At 60.2% G+C, this 17,600-nt stretch overlaps 2 protein-coding genes across 3 annotated transcripts in view; one reads left to right on the forward strand and one right to left on the reverse strand.

Annotated features, from left to right (window-relative positions):
- The window catches only part of RECQL5 (RecQ like helicase 5), a 34,393-nt gene extending 29,536 nt beyond the window's left edge, over positions 1–4,857 (forward strand). The window contains exons 8-19 of one of the 2 annotated variants that reach the window (XM_079134231.1): positions 450–668; positions 898–997; positions 1,145–1,181; positions 1,312–1,370; positions 1,453–1,526; positions 1,908–2,001; positions 2,270–2,404; positions 2,662–3,197; positions 3,342–3,432; positions 3,665–3,889; positions 4,116–4,185; positions 4,283–4,857. In XM_079134231.1, coding sequence (XP_078990357.1) covers positions 450–668; positions 898–997; positions 1,145–1,181; positions 1,312–1,370; positions 1,453–1,526; positions 1,908–2,001; positions 2,270–2,404; positions 2,662–3,197; positions 3,342–3,432; positions 3,665–3,889; positions 4,116–4,185; positions 4,283–4,383 — 1,741 coding nt within the window. In that variant the 3' untranslated portion in view covers positions 4,384–4,857. The remainder of the gene's footprint in view (positions 1–449; positions 669–897; positions 998–1,144; positions 1,182–1,311; positions 1,371–1,452; positions 1,527–1,907; positions 2,002–2,269; positions 2,405–2,661; positions 3,198–3,341; positions 3,433–3,664; positions 3,890–4,115; positions 4,186–4,282) is intronic. The other variant, XM_079134232.1, reaches the window with a different exon arrangement.
- The window catches only part of MYO15B (myosin XVB), a 32,278-nt gene continuing 19,012 nt past the window's right edge, over positions 4,335–17,600 (reverse strand). Inside the window, 43 exon segments of the mRNA XM_079134250.1 lie at positions 4,335–5,307; positions 5,463–5,603; positions 5,715–5,848; positions 5,972–6,105; positions 6,446–6,561; positions 6,722–6,867; positions 7,018–7,114; positions 7,207–7,284; positions 7,385–7,479; positions 7,571–7,616; positions 7,620–7,682; positions 7,774–7,841; positions 8,966–9,046; positions 9,426–9,498; positions 9,587–9,650; positions 9,813–9,964; positions 10,356–10,525; positions 10,617–10,728; positions 10,906–11,241; positions 11,425–11,543; positions 11,652–11,727; positions 12,288–12,347; positions 12,546–12,658; positions 13,116–13,134; positions 13,136–13,189; positions 13,191–13,337; positions 13,458–13,545; positions 13,629–13,878; positions 13,953–14,051; positions 14,160–14,241; positions 14,405–14,599; positions 14,700–14,809; positions 14,966–15,064; positions 15,260–15,341; positions 15,449–15,525; positions 15,617–15,717; positions 15,902–15,948; positions 15,950–16,011; positions 16,014–16,063; positions 16,449–16,521; positions 16,736–16,914; positions 16,992–17,227; positions 17,325–17,420. Of these exon segments, the coding sequence (XP_078990376.1) occupies positions 5,248–5,307; positions 5,463–5,603; positions 5,715–5,848; positions 5,972–6,105; positions 6,446–6,561; positions 6,722–6,867; positions 7,018–7,114; positions 7,207–7,284; positions 7,385–7,479; positions 7,571–7,616; positions 7,620–7,682; positions 7,774–7,841; positions 8,966–9,046; positions 9,426–9,498; positions 9,587–9,650; positions 9,813–9,964; positions 10,356–10,525; positions 10,617–10,728; positions 10,906–11,241; positions 11,425–11,543; positions 11,652–11,727; positions 12,288–12,347; positions 12,546–12,658; positions 13,116–13,134; positions 13,136–13,189; positions 13,191–13,337; positions 13,458–13,545; positions 13,629–13,878; positions 13,953–14,051; positions 14,160–14,241; positions 14,405–14,599; positions 14,700–14,809; positions 14,966–15,064; positions 15,260–15,341; positions 15,449–15,525; positions 15,617–15,717; positions 15,902–15,948; positions 15,950–16,011; positions 16,014–16,063; positions 16,449–16,521; positions 16,736–16,914; positions 16,992–17,227; positions 17,325–17,420 (4,680 nt within the window). The 3' untranslated portion in view covers positions 4,335–5,247.

A 17,600-nucleotide genomic window follows, 5' to 3' on the forward strand; every position in this document is an offset into this window, starting at 1 on the left:
CCAGGTCCCTTTCAGTCCTCACGGCCTGGTGCCAGCACCCTGCTGCGCCACTTTGTAAACGAGGACCTGCAGGTTTCAGAGATGAGATGTTTTACCCAGGGACACAGCCTGGGTGGCAGAGCCAGCATCTGCACCAGAGCCTAAACTCTAACCAGAGTACCCACTGCCGGAGGATTAGGTCCCAGGACCCAGAGGAGTAATCAGACAGAATGGAGCTCATATCCTTGCTCCTGGGGTACACCATGTGTAATATGACCTTGGAAAGCTCCTTCCGCACACTGTCCCCAACTGTACAATGGGGCAAAATCAAAGTATGCCTTGTGAGACCCTATGAGGTGGGATACGTGAGATGCCAAGTGTGGTGCTGGACAGGGACACTCGCCAGTGTTTGGGGTAAACAAATGCTGGCTTGCCAGCATCCCTCACCTCTTCTGCACTGCTTGCTCCAGGTGCCGCCATGCTGCCATTGCCAAGTACTTTGGGGATGCCCTGCCTGCCTGCACCAAAGGCTGCGACTATTGCCACAACCCTGCAGCTGTGCGGAGACAGCTGGACGCCTTGGAGCACAGCAGCAGCTGGAGCAAGACCTGCATCGGGCCCTCCCAGGGGAACGGCTTTGACCCTGAGCTGTATGAAGGAGGCCGCAGGGGCTACGGGGGCTTCAGCAGGTCAGGGGCCATGAAGCCAGAGTCCCCCAACCCATTGGAACTAGTCTGTCATTCTCCTGGCGCTAAGGCCAGACAAGAGGTAGCATGGTGCTGTCGTCTACCCTCTTGCCCTGTGTGCCTGGACCTCAGTGTTGCCCCAAGCTTCTAGGGACATTATTGTCCCACCAGCAGCATGAGTGGGGAGGACAGAACCCCATGCAGAGCTGCTCATACCCAGCCTATGCCCTAGGTATGATGAAGGTTCTGGAGGCAGCGGCGATGAGGGCAGAGATGAGGCCCACAAGCGGGAATGGAGTCTCTTCTATCAGAAGCAGATGAGTCTGCGCAAGGTGAAGGGGGTGGGGGCTCAGCAGGGACTTAGTGGCCCGTGCAGCATCCAAGATGGTCCTGCCTACACCCTCTCACACCCTTCCCTGGGTGGGAACTGTCCCACAATGGGGCAGGATGCCTCATAGGCCCTTCATGCCATTTTCTAGGGCAAAGACCCCAAGATAGAAGAATTCATACCCCCAGGTTGGTACAGAAACGTTTCAAGGGGCTTATGGGCTATGCCCTGGGTTTGGATGGCGGTTGCCTTATTGGGGTCTTGGGGGGCTCCAGAGAGCAGGAAGTTGAGTGGAAGAACCATCCCTCCTTTCCCCAGATGAAGATTGTCCCCTGAAAGAGGCTTCTAGCAGAAAGATCCCCAGGCTCACTGTGAAGGTAAGAAAAGGGCAGGTCTTCACTTGCCTCCCGGGGATCTTCCCTACCCTGAGGCCAGGTGACAACTCCCTTCTCCTTGCAGGCCCGTGAGCACTGCCTGGGTCTCCTGGAGGAGGCTCTGAGCAGCAACCGCCAAGCCACAGGTTCAAGTGATGGGTAAGTGTTATAAGATCTATGGGACCAGAGCAAGAGCCAGCTTTGGGGACTGAGGAGATCTCTGAGCACTTGTTCCTTAGGAGACCGCAGGCACCGTGCCCCTAGGCCTGTTTGGACAACCCCTCCCCAGACCCATTCCACTTCAGGGTCACTAGTCCCTGCAGCCCCACCAGGGCACAGGCATGGCCACACTTGGGGACTGCCAATGGCTGCTGAAGAACTGTAAGCCATAGGGTACCCAGAAAGTCCTGGTTGAAATCCCTGTTCCCATCCCCACCAGCTCCTGAAGGCACCCTGCAGTCTCTGTAAGGAGTCCAACAGGAGATCCACAGGGAGAGGTCTCAGGCCCACCAGCTGCCTTGTGTTCATTCCTACCCACAGAACAGACCTCAAGGCCCAGGCCGTGCAGCTAGAACATGAGACATTCCAGAATGCCAAGATGGCCAACCTGTACAAGGCCAGCGTGCTGAGGAAGGTGGGCCCAGGACTGGGGGCAGGTGGGCAGGGCATGTTCACTGACTCAGGGTAGGAAAGGGCAGGCTAGCTCCTAACCCACTGGCCCAAGAGCCATATAAGAGGAGAGCCTGTCCTGGGCCAGCTGGAGATGTTTCTAGCCAACCCTGTGAGGACTGCAGCTTGTCCAGTTTTCAGTTCCTTCTTGTACCTTGAGGGAAAGGAGGACCTGGGCTGGGACTATAGGAGGAGCCTATAGGTGCCATGGTCCCCTGCCTGTCCCTGCCCAGGTTGCTGAGATCCACAGAGCCTCCAAGGATGGGCAGCTCTATGACGTGGGAGGTGGTACCAAGAGCTGCAGTGCCCAGGCTGAGCCCCCAGAGCCCAATGAATATGACATCCCACCAGCCTCCCATGTGTACTCGGTGAGTGGCATCCTGGCGTCCACCCCAAACCTGGGCCCAGGAGAGCAGCCCTGGCCCTGGGTCCCCTAGAACCTGCTCTGCCAGATGTGCTTTTGCCAACTGTAGCCTCTTCTCCCATTAGCCTAACTCCCAAATGATGTCCTATGTGACTCCCATGTTCTTGAGAGCCCTGCCCCAGCTCAGCCATGGCTTGGAGCAGCCAATAAATGCCCTCCAGGGGACCTAGGCATCTGAGCCTTTCCTCTTCCTCCTCACAGCTCAAAGCCAAGAGGGTGGGAGCTGGCTTCCCCAAAGGCTCCTGCCCATTCCAGACAGCTGGGGAGTTGCTGGGGAAGTCTCAGACTCAGGAGCATGTCCCCCAGTCTGTGCAGAAAGATGAGCAAGAGCCCCACAGCCAACCCTGTGGCCTTCAGGATAAGGACGTGAGTGAGTCCCTCCCTGGGCCCAAAGGAGAGGCCCCTGAAGGTAGTGCTCGATGTGCGGGACCCTCCCCTGAGAAGCTGAAAGGCTCTTCCAGGAGCAGTTCTGTTGCCAAGGCCCGGGCCAGCAAGAAGCAGCAGCTCCTGGCCGCAGCAGCTCACAAGGATTCCCAGAATATCACCCGCTTCTTCCATCAAAGGGCAGAAAGCCCACCTCCCCTTGCTGAAGCCCCAAGGGCAGGTGGTGCCCGCTCCTGTGGGATAATGCAGGGACCCCTGATGGCCCCAGAGAAATGCACCGAGGAAGAAGATGGAGTCCAGGGACATTTGACGGCCCTTCCTGAGACGGAGGCATGTCCCAATGAGGGGCCCAGGTAAGGGCACAGCAGTCGGGGAGCCTTCTGGAATCTGCCTGGCAGCATCCCCTGTGTGAACTGGGCCTCTGAAGCTCTGATGGCTCTGCTGGGCTGAGGGGCAGCTGGCACTGGAGCTCTGATGCTGCTCTTCCCTCTGGCCAGCACCTGCCCTCTCAGAGACCAGGGGTTCCCTGAAGCCCAGCTCACCCCCACAAAGAAGACACAGATGGGCAAGCGGCCCAGATCCCAGCAGGTACATCAGGGAGGAAGCACGGGGAAGGGAGGAGGCCTGTGGACAAGGCCAGCAGCTGCTCTGCTCTGGTCAGGGGTTTGGGAAAATCCTGACTTCTTTCTACACCCCAGGGGCAGATGGGACAGGTTAGATGCAGCCACCTGGTGCTAAGGCACAGTCTTCCAGGTGGAGGAGCAGGAACCAGTGAAAGGGAACCCAAGAGTGACCTCCCCACACTTGTTGTCCTGTCCAGGAGAATCCAGAGAGCCAGGCTCAGAAGAGGCCTTGCCCCCCAGCCAAGCCCTCCATTTTAGCAGAGGTCAGGGACAGTGCCTTGGCCAGTGAGCAGGGCACCTTGAATGCCATGGCCCAAGACCCCTGCCAACTCTCAGCTCCTGGCATCTCCTTGAAGGAGGCTGCAGATGTTGTGGTCAGGTACCTGACCCCCTTCTACAAGGATGGCAAGTTTGCATCCAAGGTAGGGTGAGCAGGGGGCTTTGCCCTCTCCAGGCCTGGGGTACTTGGGTGCAATGGGTGGTGGGGGTGGATGCCCCAGAACAAAGTGGGGCAGAGTAGGCTAAGCCTGCAGCCAAGACCAGCGTCTGCCCCTCTGGGCCTGCCTTGTCCTTGGTCATGGCTGTGGGTGGCTTTCAGGGCTCAGGGTAGGTTCCTGCTCTCTGCTGTGTTCCCCCTCTGCCTTCTAGGAGTTGTTTAAAGGCTTTGCCCGCCACCTCTCACACTTGCTGATCCAGAGGACCTTTCCTGGAAGGAGTGGTGAGCACCAGCGTGACCAGGGTCAGGAGGTGGTGTGGGATTCTGTGAGGAGGAGACAGGGCCTTACTTCTTATGTACCTCTGCCCCAAATCTGCAGCGAAGGAAGAGGCCCAGAGCCTCATAAAGCAGTTTTTCCATGGGCACACCCGTTGCGAGAGTGAAGCTGACTGGCACAGCCTGTATGGCTCACAGACATGACCCACTGCTGGCTGGACAGGGCCAGCATCCTCCCCAGACTCCATCGTGGACCAGCCTGGGCCTCACCCAGAATGGGGCAGCTGAACCAGCCTGGGGTCCTTCCCACTTCTAACCACACCTCGCTTTGAAGATGGCACCAGACCCTCCCAAATCTAGTCCAAGGCCAGAGGCTGGCCCACCTTTCTGCTTGCAAAACCTTTCTCAGAGCTTCCTTGCCTCTCCTGACCCTGGTGGCTGGCTTTTCTGGGCCAGATCCCCAGGTTAGAAGGCGGAGGGTATTGTGACTCAGAGGAAGGAGGAAGGACCCTCCATCTTGTACTTAACAGGGTCCCAGCCAGAAGTGAGGCCCTCCACTCCAAGGCATTGGGCCCTCTCAGGTCCTCCACGCCCCCTTCTCTTGAGATGCCTGGTGTAGAGCTATAGGGAGAGGGCAGCTGCTACGTTGACAAGAATAAAGTCCTGTTTGTCAGCACACACAGCCCTTTTCTCAGTTTTATTTTCTCAGCAGCTGCTTCTCCCAGGCCTGGGCTTGTTCTGACATCCAGCCTGGGTGGGCACCTGGGGAGAGGTGGGTATCTTCCCCAGGCTGGTAACATCAGATGCCTGAGTTCCTACAGCCCCACCCTAGCCGGGCCCAAGCCCACGGTGGAGGGAGTGTGGCTACTTTTGTTCCCAGTTGAAGTTACTGTGGCATCCCCTGCCTCAGCCTCTATCTGGGCCACCCAGGCTGTGCAGTGGCAGGTTCCAGAGCAGAGCCAAGTGATGAAGTTCAAACCAGAGTGACCTACAAGGCAGACCATCTGGAAGAGACCTGGGCCAGGCAGAGGCCACTGCCTCCTCTGTCCCACTCCAGGCCCCAGGGCACTAAGTGGAAGATGTACTGTCATTCAGCAGGAAGATGATGGTGTTCTGTAGCTCCTGGGCCTGCTTAGGCAGAGGCATGTCAGCACGGGGCTCCCCAGCCAACCCCACCTCTGCCCCTGCCCATACCATTCCTGAGCAGTGGGCACTGGCCCTGGCCAGGACTGGGTAGAGGCACTTGTCCTCTTTCCCAGAGGTGACAAGCCCTGGCCACTCACCTGTGGCAGCTCCAACCAGATGGTTTGGGGGCTGTCAGCTGAGCCATAGTTGAGTTCCAGGCCAGGGGGCCCTTTCTCCTCCAGGGGGCTCAGCAGGTGGAGCCGCTGCAGGTCCTTCAGGGCTATGGAGCAGCACAGTTTCTGGGGACGGCAGACGGCAAGCTTGGTTCTTCTTGGATGGGGGTTTGGTCCGCAGTGGGAGAGGAATGACCCTAGGGTCCTGGGCCACACCGGGGTAGGAGGTTTGCCCACCTGGGAGCTGGGGTCCATGAGGATGAGGTGCTTGCGGTTGAGCCCCAGGAGGGCAGGTCCCGGGAGGACCAGCTTGCTCACTCGCAGCACTACGTATACAGTGTAGCCAAAGAGGGGCAGCTGACTCGTGGCCTCTGGGCGGAGGAGGGCAGGGCAAGAGCTGACTTCAGGGACCTGCCCTGCTTCGTTCCCCAGGGCAAGTGAGGCAGGCAGGCCCCTCCAACCTTTACCCCACAGCCCCCTTGTGCCAGACCCACCAATGAAGCTGATCTGTGCTTCTTGGGAGCTGCGTCCCTGTAGCTGCCTGAGCTCCTGGCCCATCAAACTCTCCATGGTTGCCATGTTCACCTGCCATTGTAGTGGCTTCGGTATATAAGCCAGCAGGTCCTTCCTAGGGTACAGAGCTGGGGTCAGTTAGGCCCCACCACCACTGACCACCTGTGGGGCTGGACATCTGGTGCCAGGTGATGGTGCCCACTGTGGGTGAGGCAAGGGATCCATGTACATGAATGAGGTGAGGCCCACCCCCTGGGAGAAGCTTGGGGTCGGGTGGAGAAGACGGATGACCACTGTCTTGGCTGTTCCAGACCAATCTGATTAGGGTCAGGAAGGGTTAGTGGAGTGACGTTGGCCTTGGAAGAGGGAGTGGGGTGTGGTCTGGAGGAGAGGCTCCGCCTGGTACTGAGGTGGGTGGGGGCACAACAGGAGGTGTGGGGGCCAAGCTCACGCACTCTGAGGGGGGGCTCTTGATGGCCCTGCCAAGGTGCTGAAGGGCAGCCAGCCGGGCAAGTTGAGGTTCTTCCTGGGCGCTGGCCATCAGCTTCCCCTGTAGGTAGTCCCGCAGCACCTGAAGGTGCAAGGCCTTGAGGGGGCAGCTCAAACCCGTTCTCCCCTTCCTGCTGCCACAGACCCAGATCCTATGGAGAGGGGCCCCAGAGGTTGCCCAGGAAGACTCCACCCTCAAGCTGCTGCAGCACTGCCCAGCAGCCCCAGGGGCAGGGGCTGACCTGGCCGTAGTGGGTGTCGATGTAGGTGGGATGATCGAAGTGCAGTGGGGTCTCCCAGCCCAGCCGCCGGCTGTGCAGGCTCACATCCTGGTGCACCATCACGCTGTTGAGGTACTCGTGGGGCCACAAGGGCCGAACCAGCTCACCTGCATGGGAAGCCCAGGTCAGAGGTGCCTGCAGCCACCCTGCCACCTCAGCACAGAAGCCACCTCCTTGTGGGCAGCAGAACGGCCCCCAGTTGAGGCTTCCTCCCCAGACCCAGCCTGGCCGCTCTTCCCTTTTCTCCCTGGTCTCACCTTCCCCTCTGATGAGGAAGAGGGCAAATTCCTCCACCTCCCGGGGGTCTCTGATGCCCATCTGCCCACACAGCTCCTCTAGTACTTCTCCTGCCACCTGCGCATGGTGATGGGACTGAGATGATGGGGAAGGAGGCTGGGAGCCCAGAGCTGAGGCCCAGGGCCTCTTCCCTTGGCTACCCTGCTCACCGTGAACATGTGGGTGTTTGTCCTGTAGTCCACACCCCCGGGCAGGTGGACCACAAGCAGGCGGACTGCTTGCCCTTTCTATCAAAGCAGGATGTAGGGTGAGTCACCAGCAGTCAGGGGTCCCACATGGCCCCCTGCCCCAGGGAAGTCACAGAAGGCATCTGCCCACACCCAGTACCAAGAAAGCCTTCATTTCACCCGCGGGGGGCAGTCGTTGACGCCCGCCATACTTGACTGTGCGCTGGAGGTGCTCCTGGCTGGTCCGGGCGAGCTCTGCAGAGGGGCCAAGATGATGGAGGTCACGTGTGTCCAAAGCCCTCCCTAGCCAGTGAGTTCCCAGCCTCCGAAGGCCCTTCCTTGGCACCTTGGCTGGGACCTGAGTCCTGCAGGAACTTGGTCACATAGGGCAATCAGCGTGGGGACGGGGGGAAGAAGCCCAAGAGGAGACTGAGGACGCTCCAGCCCCGAGCACAGTGCTCCCTGCAGGGCCAGAGCCTGGGCTGCATGCGGCTGGCCCACAGTGCCACACTGCCCCCCAGAGGTCCCCCACCCCATGTGCCCACTCACGGCTGGGGGTTGTCCCGTGACCTGCTTGATGACCTGACAGTACATCTCATCCCTGAGGTCTCCTCTTGCTGCCCACTGTGGAGACAGGAAGGGCAAGTGGGCAGGCCCATGGGGTGAGGGGGTGAGGGACACATGGGGTCTGAAGTCAGGAAGAATTCCTACTAGGTCCTCAGCTGGGGCCTAGTCAAGGTGACCTCCCAGTGGTCACCTCTCTTGTCTCAGCAGCTGGAAGCTGTGTAAGACTTCTTGTGTGTGGTGTGTGTGTGTGTGTGTGGTGCTGGGATGGAGCCCAGGGCCCCCCAGGATACCATGCCCTAACCCTGGTCACCTTCTTTAAATTACTTTCTTCACCTGCTTCTCTGGTCTGTTGGTCATCTTTACTGGGTTCACCTGTCTCCCTGGCCTCCACCACCGTGATGCCCTGGAGCCTCTCTGCACCCTCGCTGGTGGTCTCAGGTGCCTGCCTCTAGCCTAGATGCCCCCTTGAATCCCAGACCCCTCTAATCTGAAGTCTGAGTTTCAAACCTCACATGTCCAAAACGGGGCCCTCTAGAAGCCCAGACCCTCCTTACCAAAGATAGTCACTGCTCTAGTCCCTGGCACCCCCTGCAAGCTGGAGCAAAGGGTGTGGCCTTTGAATCTTCCCGTCGTCCCTCTGCTGCCTCTGAGCCTGACCTGGTACCCTCTCACTGGGAATCATTTCAGCAACTTCCTTTTGCCCTTAAATCCCAGAATCTCAAGCAGCAGCAGAATGGGAAACGTGAGCCCAGCCTCTCTTCAAAACCCTCAGTGATTCCCGTCAGTACACCACCAGAGTCCCTGCAAGGCCTGCTGGACCTGGACCCATGTCCCTGGCCTGTCCACACTCCTCTCTCCCCCTTGGTTTCCACAGTCCAGCCACTCTGGCCTGTTGGTTCTGAGGCTCACATCCTTGTTCGTGACTGGTGCCCTGTCCCTGGGAGTTCCTCTCCTCCTCCAGGTCTGTCCAGAGCCTTCATCCAGCAGCCTTGCCCCTGCTGTTCCCTCCTGGTAGGTTCACAGCCATGCTCCCAGCAGGAGTGGGTGTGACACATTTGAGTGATTCAAAGGAACAGTGACCAAGCGGAGGGGATCCCGTGGGGCCCAGGCAGAACAGAAAGAGGCGCTCAGGGCTCAAGGTCTCTGTCCAGCTTCCAGCGCGCACAGCTCTCACATACCTTCAGCAGCTCATAGAGCAGGTCCAGCTCATCCTTGCCCCGGGGCTTAGACTTATCCCCCATAAATTGCATCAGAGCTGCAGGCAGGAGAAGGAGCATGGTGAGCTGGGTCAGGGCCTGGCCTGGCTCACACTGTCCGGTGCCTCACTCTCCAAATGCCCATGTGCCAGGCAGGGCAGCAGTGTCCAGCTTTACCAGGGAGGAAATGGGCTCAGGGAAATCACGTGGGTGACTCCCACACAGCACAAGCTGTCAACTGGACCCATCCACTGCCTTCCAGCCCCAAACTCCAAAAAACCCATGACCTGTGGGTGAGGACCCAAGTCGGGGAGGACCCTGGGGGCACAGAAACCACTAGCAAGTATCCCAGGTAGAGCTTAGGGAGCAAAGAGGGGACCTGGTGCATAGGACCAAGGCACTGGTGACATGGGGACCCAGGATGCCCACACCACTCACCCTGGAAGCCCGCTGCAGCCTGCCTGCTCAGGTCCTCGTCACTGAGTCTGATGAGAGATTCCTGGATGGGAGACTGGCAAAAGAGGCTCAGCTGCAGGTCTGGGACCAAAGTTGGTCAAAGGGCAGAGACACTGGTCAGATTCTGCCCGCCTGGCCCTTACCTTGGTGTACTGCACCAGGCTGGCTGTGACCTTCCCCTGGGCACTGCCACCTCTCTGGTCCAGCCTATGAGAGACACAAGAGAGGACAGCCTTGCTTGCTTGGCTCCCCAGCCCTTGTTCTAGGCTGTGGAGAGGGTGGGCGAGCACTGGCCGGGTGGCTGGGGCTGGGGGCTCAGGATGGGAAGGCTGGGACAGACGGGCACAGGGGTTGGCCCAGGGCACTTACAAGGTGGATGGCTTCCGGAAGTAGTGCAGGGCAAACTCCTGCATGGTGTAGTTGCGGGAATCATTGGAGAGAGAGGCATAGGCCACAGAGCGGGGCAGGCTGGTGGCCTCTGAGTAGCCACTGTGTGCCTGTCTCCAGGGGCGAGTGGGGTGCTGGAAGCACAGAAAACCTGGTGCCACCTGAATGCCCACCAGCCTGTCCCCAAGGCCCTACTCAGCCCCAGCCCCAGTCCCAGTCCTGCCGGACCCAAGAGGAATAACAGAAACCAGGAACGTCAAGACGTTTATTGAGAATCTTTGATGACTGCTTTGAAATAAGCACCAGAGGAGCCAGAGGGGCCAAGGGCACATTCCCTGCCAGGGGAGGTTTACAGGGCTGCAGGGGAAACAAAGAAAGAAGGCAGGAGAGGGCAGAGGGGACACACCAAGCACTGACCGCCAGGCTGCCAGAGGCCACAGGAGGCAGGCAGCCCCTGGAGCAATCACCGGCTCTCCTTCCTTGACTCTAGAGAGCTCTCACCTCCGCCTCTCCTGTCTTTCTCACCTCTGAGACCCTGTCCCACTGAGTAGGACCTGGCTCTCCCAGCTGAGGCTGACTCTTGCGCCGAGCGCTGTTCCTCTGCTCAGTTGAGGGAAGGTAGAGAGCAGCAGCTGGCTGCACCATGTCAGCAGGAAAGAGTCCAGATCGGCCCCCGGCAGAGCCAAACTGCCAGCCTAGAAGGAATACCCAAGACAGTGCCTCACCCCGCCGGCCCGGCCACTCCTCAGCAGTCTTCGCCAGGGGAGTGCTCTTCCTGGGGGGTACCTGGCTCTAGATCGGCCACTGGCAATAGCTTGATGAGGTCCCCACGGTGGAAGCTTAGGAGGCTGTGATCGTCAGTGATGTAGCTACGCAGGGCGATGACATAACCGGAGTCCTGTGGGCAGGTGGGTGAGCCAGCCCGGAGCAGGAAGCCTGCCCACCCTGCCTTCTCCCCAGCACGATGGAGTTTCAGGGACCCAGCCTAAACCCCCAGTCGCAGCCCAGGGAAGCCAGAGAGCACGCGATACGAGATGCAGGCTGCGCTCTGCCCCAGCACCCAGCCTGCACGTACCTTTCTGAGTTCACTCAGGAACTGATTCACTGTGGCTTTGATGGCCCTGGCCCGGGCTGTGCACAGCACAAGCTGCTCGTTCTTCAGCGACAGTTCTAGGGTGGAGCTGCCCTGGCACTCCACACCCAGCACCTCGGCAAAGCTACACACAGGGTGGGGCATGAGTTGGGGGCCATCTTGCCACCTACCCTCAGCCCAGGCTCCAGGCCAGCCCACCTGTATGAGCAAAGGTGTCTTCAGCTGGTCCAGGTGGAAGCTGGGGCCTTGGGTCACCTTGAGCAGTTTCAGCCCTCGATGAGACACACCTAGTAGCTGCACGTCGCTGCCACTCTCGCCCTGTCAGGAAACGGGGAGGGTCTGGGACAGGCCCCTGGAGCCTGGCACGACTCATTCCCTGGACCTGCACACGGCCACTGGCTGTGCCTTGTTCCTCCCTTGGTATACCTGCCCCGCACTCATCCCACCTGAGGAGGGCCCAGACTCAGAGTGCATCCCCACCTCCCCCACAGCCCCACTGACCGAGACAGGGAAGATGCGGGAGAAGTAATTGGCCCAGTTGTCCCGTGCGGCCACCACAATGCGCTTCTTGATGCTGTCTTCCGCAGTGGCGAGGGAGTCCAGGCCCACCTCCAAGTCTCCTGCAGGTGAGTCCCGGATCTCAGAGGGCTCCCATGACCACTTCCTCCCTTGAGTCCAGCCCAGCCCTGGCACTACAGCTCCCTGATCCCAGTGTCCCTGACCCATACCCAGCAGGTCTTTCATCTTGTGCCGCTCATCCTGAGAGATCCGAATGCAAGACTCAGCAAAGGTGTCCCGCAGGATCTGAGAGGAGAACCAAGTGGTCACCACCAAGTCCTGAGGCCAGAGCCCACCCCAGAGTAGCCTCGGACACATAGAGTGGAAAGGCTGGAGGGCTCAGTGGAGGCCCAGGGGGAGCTGGGAGGGACAGAAGGCTCCCCAGCCCAGGGAGCGCCCTGCTCCTCACCAGCAGCCACATGCTCTCCTCCCCTTTGCCTCTCTGCCCCTCCCTGCACTGGTTGCCACTGTTGGGTCAGCTGAGGCAAGCTGTCCTGAAGGAACAGTGTGGCCAGAGGAAGAAAACAGGCTACTTTGGGGAAGCAAAGGCACAGCCCTGGGAGCATTCGTAAGTGGCAAAGCAACAACCACCATTCACGAAGCACCTACTGGGTACCAGGACCTCATTGCCAGAACTAGCTTAATCATGGTCTTCACTTTGTAAAGACTCTGAGAGGCAGGGCTGAGCACACAAAAGTGCCCTGTAAGTGCCAGCTGCTATTATGCCCCTTACATCGGTGTTAACCCGAGCCAGGAGTTGGGCTAAGGGCCTCAGGATGCAGTCTGCAGGTGGGCCAAGCTCTCACCTGCTCACAGAGAAGCCTTAGGCAGTAGGGATGGCTGAAGTTCTCCCGCGGATAGAACACCTGGAGGAGGAATAGGGAAGAGCCGAGATCGGGCAGGTCTGTGTCCTACCAGCCCACCTCTGACCTTCCAGGCCCAGACTGGAAAACCAGTCTTAAGAAGGTGGGTCATGAGGAGGGGATGCTTGAATCCCAGGCTGGGATCCCTGCTACCACGCCCAAGCCCAAAGAGGCCAGGCAGGGCTCCACCCTGATGCCCACCTCCTTGCGTAGGAACAACTTCCAGGGGGTGCTGGTGTAGGAGAAGCATACGCTGCCAGAGGGCACAAGGAGCTGGGTGGAGATGCCCTCATCCCCCATGGGCTCCGTCAAGTCTGGCAAGGGAGGGTAAAGAGCTTCAGGTGAGGGGCTGCCTGGCCGGGAGGCCAGAAGTGCAGGGAGAACCCTCATCCTTGCCTGCCTCCCTCAACCCCCAGCTGCCTTACTCCTGAACTCAGTACCATCTCCTGCCTCCATTTCTGGCCCTAAACTTTCCTGGTGTCCCTGCCTATGTCAGTCAGGTCCACTGAACTCCCCACAGAGCTGTCAGCTCTGCATCCTGGACAACACCCTGCGTTTGACAGTCCCTCAGTGCCGTATAGGCCCAGGGTTCCTGGGTCCTGCCTGGGGCGGGAACGCGGAAGCTGGGGCTCCATGGCTCCAAAGTCCAAGAGCTCAAGCAGCTGACCTCAGCTGTGCAGATGTGACCTCAGCCATGGGCTGCCCAGAGGCTGTCAGGAGTACTACCTTGGCCCCAATAAGGCCTGCTGCACAGGGGATGGGGGTCCTTACCACGAGGCTCTGCCAAAGGGGGTCCTGGGCTCCTCAGATGAAGGCAGTGGGGGTGCTGGTGGCAGTGGGGGTTTCCTGGGCAGTGGGCGGGTTTGGGACCAAACAGATCCGAAGGGGCCCCTGCTTTTCCTTGATGGAGTTGGAGGGCCCAAGCCGTGACTGGGCCTTGGGTCGGGGAGCCACAGCCGGTGGGGGGCCCTTCCCCAGGCTGGGGGGCAGAGTCTGAGGGGGACAGAGAAGGCACAAGGGCCAAGTCAATTGTCAAGGCCAAGTTCACCCCAAGAGTAGCATATTCCCAAGCAGATCAGCCCATGCCCTGGAGAGAACGAACAGGGGACTCACCGATGGGGGTGAGTGGACACCATTGATCCCTAGCTTGGCCAAAGCTTCATCTTTAGGATCATTTTTCTTCAGGAAAGTTTTGAGAGGCCTTTTGGGAGAAGCAAGAGGTCACTAATTCTAGAAGAATTCCCTGAGGTGAGCAGCAGGCTGGCCACCTCCCTCCGGGCTGACCTGGTTGGCTGCACAGGCACAGGCACAGGGCCGGGGCGACTCTGGTACATGCGGATGATGTTGCGAATTTCCCTGCTGGGTTCTGGCCGCGGGGGAGTGGGGTCCAACCTGCACACCTCAGGGCCCTGACCCTGGGCTGGTCCTGCTGCCTCAGCTGGCTCAGCCTCAGCCTCTTTTGCAGCATTGGCCACACCTTGTTTCAGTGGCTTCTTTACTGAGAGAGGAGGTGGAGGGGGAGAAGGGGTCGGCACTGACAAGAAGAGGAAAGAACGTTAAACTCCGCACAGAAGTACAGGAGCCCCAGGCCCCGTCCGTCTGCCCCACCTGTTCTTTTTTCCTCTTCTTCCGCCTCTGTCTCTTCCCTCTTGGGGATCTGGACCTTGGCTGGAGGCTTCACCATCTTCACCTTGATCTGCTGCTGTCCTGTAATGCCCCACATGCCTTCTCTGTCACCTATGCTTCCCAGAAGCCCCACCAGGGCTCCCCGACAGGCCACAAGGATGGGGAAGACAGGGCACCGTCCCCTCTCACCCATCTTCTGGAAAAAGTCCCGTTTCTGCTGGAAGCTCTTGGGGTGCTGGGACCTGTCTTCAGCCTCCTCCGAGGTCTCCTCCTGGTGAAGGAAGAAGTGAACCATGGCCCCTGTGCACGCGTACTCACTCACGATTCCCCTCTGCTCCCCTTTCCAAACCTTCATGCTTGCTACCCAGGTGTCTCAGCCTGGCATCTTTGGTCCCCACCCCAGGCCTTGTATCCACCTGGCCTTCATTCCTCACCCTCAAGCAGGCACCTGCTGGTTCCAGGTCATGTTCTGGCTTCTTTGGGGGAGCAGGGGGGTGCTTCTTTGGCTTGGGAGTGATAGCTGAGGGTGGGGCCTGGGCAGCAGCCCCAGAGTCCCGGGCTTGGTGCTGGCGCTGCTGGTTCTGCTGCTCCAGGGACAGGCTCATGGCCTGCGTGGTCATCTGCTGGGCCTGAGGGGGAGAGGAAACAGACCAGATAAGAACCCTGCCTGGTCCCCACCCTGCACACCTATCCTCGCACAGGCAGCCCCGCGGGTCCTGCCACCCTCACCAGGATCAGCGCCTGTTGGTTGATGAAGTTCTGCTGCTGGATCGCCAGCTGCCTCGTGTCTAGGCTGGGAAGCAGGGGCTGCGGCTGCGGCTGTGGCGGTACCATCATGGCTGCAGGTGGGTCATGGCAGGTGAGTGCCGTGGCCAAGCCCAAGGCCCTTGGTCCTTTGTGCCCTCTGAACCCCTGGAAGGTCCTCTCGTGCTTCAATCTCAAAGCTGGCTGCTGCTCTCCTGGGAAGGGTCCCTGGTGCCCCTGCCCAGCCTTACCTGGCATGGTGGGGACTGTGCCCACTGCTGGCATCATGGGCATTGGTGCAGGCATCATGGCTGGCTGGTATCCAGGCATCTGCATCATCCCTGGGTACACTAAAGAAGCAGCCTCCCAGGTCAGTCTTTGCCTGAGCTCACACAATCTCCCTCCAGTCCCAGACAAAGAGAAGAGCAAGGGTGTCCGCCCCAGGGTGCTGGCTGAATTCCTGTCCCAGCTGCTGGGGTCCCAGGCCACGCCTGCCTGTGCTGCTGGGCCTGACGGCCCTGGACAGAAACCAAGCCCACACTCACCCATAGGGTAGCCCTGCTGCATGGGCCCGATGGCGCCCCCTCCCTTCATGCGGCTGTTCAGAGCCCAGCCTTGTTCCAGATCCTGAAGGGACAACGGTTACAGAGTCAGAGTTAGAGCCTGCAGAAAGTGGAAGGAGCAGCAGAGGCCCAAGCAGGGTGAGGCAGGGCTGGGGAGTGGGGGACACTCACACTGAAGCCTGGGGCAAGGACAGGCTCAAAGATGTGGTCCAGGAAGCCGTCTAGGCTCCCTGATGTGCGGGCCTCCCCTGTGGGGCAGGGACAGGTCGTAGCATCCAGCCAGGGTTGGGGCTGCTGGATTCCCATCCCCAGCACTCTGCCAACCTCAGTGAGCCTTACCTATATGGCCTCTGCTGGGCAGTGTTGGGGCTGGACCTGGAGGGGGGCCTGGGGGCAGCAAGGGGGCCTGGACACCAGGGGCAGGGGGAATGTTCTCGGCTCTGCAGAAACAAGCAGGCCGAGCTAAGGAGGCCGCTGAGGCAGGAGTGGCCCCTGAGCTGTGGGGACGGGGTTGGGGAGGCTGGGGGAGTGCTGGGGTTCGTGCTGCCACGGGGTGTGATGGGGGCTGAGGGGTCACTCGCCAGGGCAGGGCAGACCAGGGGCAGAGGTGATGGGTAGACCTACAAGCCAGCGGGGGTGATGGGGTAGCTGTGGGGACCAGCTGGGTCCCCCCAGGTCCTCCATCTGGCCAATTAGGTCCAGCACGAAGTCACAGCCAGCCAAGTCCTGCCAGCATCCCCGGAATGCAGTGACACAGACCAGCCACGAGGGGGCACATCCAGGCCTCTGGGTGGAACAGGAACAAGTCGGAGAGGCAGAATGAGCATCCACGGAAGGGGCAGGGAGTGAGGGTGAGGGCGCCCCGGGGGCCCGCCAGCGGCCGCAGAGCCCAGTCTCACTGCGCGGCTCCCCTCCATCCCACAGTCCTCCTACCTGCGGCTCTGACGCTCATTCCCAGACCTACTGCTGAGAACCTGCACCACAGGGCTCTGGCGCATCCTCTCCATCTGCAATCTACAATCTGACCCCATGATTCCTTAACTCCCCTTCCCTGCGCCCTGGGGAGTAACCTCAGTCCCCAGGAGTGTGCTGCAGGAGAGTGGACTGGGAGGACAAAGATGGGGACAAACATCAGCTCTGGTCATCATGGCCCCCACCCCAGATCTCATACCTGCTCTGTAGGATCCACCCGGCGAATTGCTCCCCCGTGGTCCAGGACTCTACTTCGGCGGAGTAGCACTCCTCTGCAGGGGAGGAGGTGGGACAAGGGTGAGGGACAGCAGGGTCCACCCTGGCCACAAGGGGCTACTGTCCTGGGGGGGGTCCAAAAGCAGAGGAGGGGGGAGACCAGGGTGACAAAGCGGGGCAGCAGGAAGGCAGAGGCAGGAAGGGGGCCGGGAGGGCCGAGGTGGGCTGGCTCCACTGTGGGCCTGGGGGTCCTCGCAGGAGGGCCCTCACCGTTGAAGGTGAAGACGTCCAGCGCCATGCGGCCCCTCCGCCATCCTGCCTTCCACTCCAGCTGGGTGGGTGGGTGGGCCCGTGCGGCCCCAGGGGCCAGCGGCGTCTGCTCCAAGGCTCCCAGTAGCTTGTGCTGGCACACGGCTGCCATGCCCTGGGGGGCCTGGTCAGAGACAAACCTGTGGGGACAGTCAGGTTGCGGCGGAGGAGAGGTGTGCGGCCCCGCCACCAGGTCCCCGGCTGCTGGTCCCATTACTTGAGCAGTGGCTTCTGCAGGGCGGGCGTCGGGGGAAAGGCACTGAGTAGGATGGCCATGAGGGCCCAGCCACGCTGGCCCTGTTGCTCGTCCGGGTTGTGCCAGAGCTGGGACACAAGCTGGCTGAAGAGTTCGTTCCGCAGCTCCGGCCAGCGCTGCCCCTGCCTCACCAGGTACGCGCCCATGGTCTGCTCCTGCCAGGACTGCAGGGATCCATCTCCCAGGAGCCGCAGCATCTGCCGACACAGGCCAGGGCAGGAGGTGCAGGGCTCTCATGTGCTTGTCCTGTCCCTGTGAGGGTCCATGCTGGCCCCTCCACAATGTGTCACTCACCACCTTGTTGATGTCCAGAGCATGTTGAAGGTTCTCACCATCCAGTCGGGTCAGGGGCTTGGTCAGCAGCTGCCCTGGACTGGGCAGGGATGGCTCCTGCGGGAAAGAAGGGTGACACAGTGTTTGTCCTCTGTGCTGATCAGTGGGGGACAGTCCTGGGAGACTCCCACGGGAGCATGCACTAGAGGAGAAGGAGAGGGCCTGGGGCAACAAAGATACTTAGAAATGCATCTGAATTGCTCTTTGATCAGGTTGAGAACCACGTGCACAGAAAAC

Source organism: Sciurus vulgaris (genome assembly GCF_902686455.1).
Source record: "Sciurus vulgaris genome assembly, chromosome: 3".
NCBI classification, from domain to species: Eukaryota; Metazoa; Chordata; class Mammalia; order Rodentia; family Sciuridae; genus Sciurus; species Sciurus vulgaris.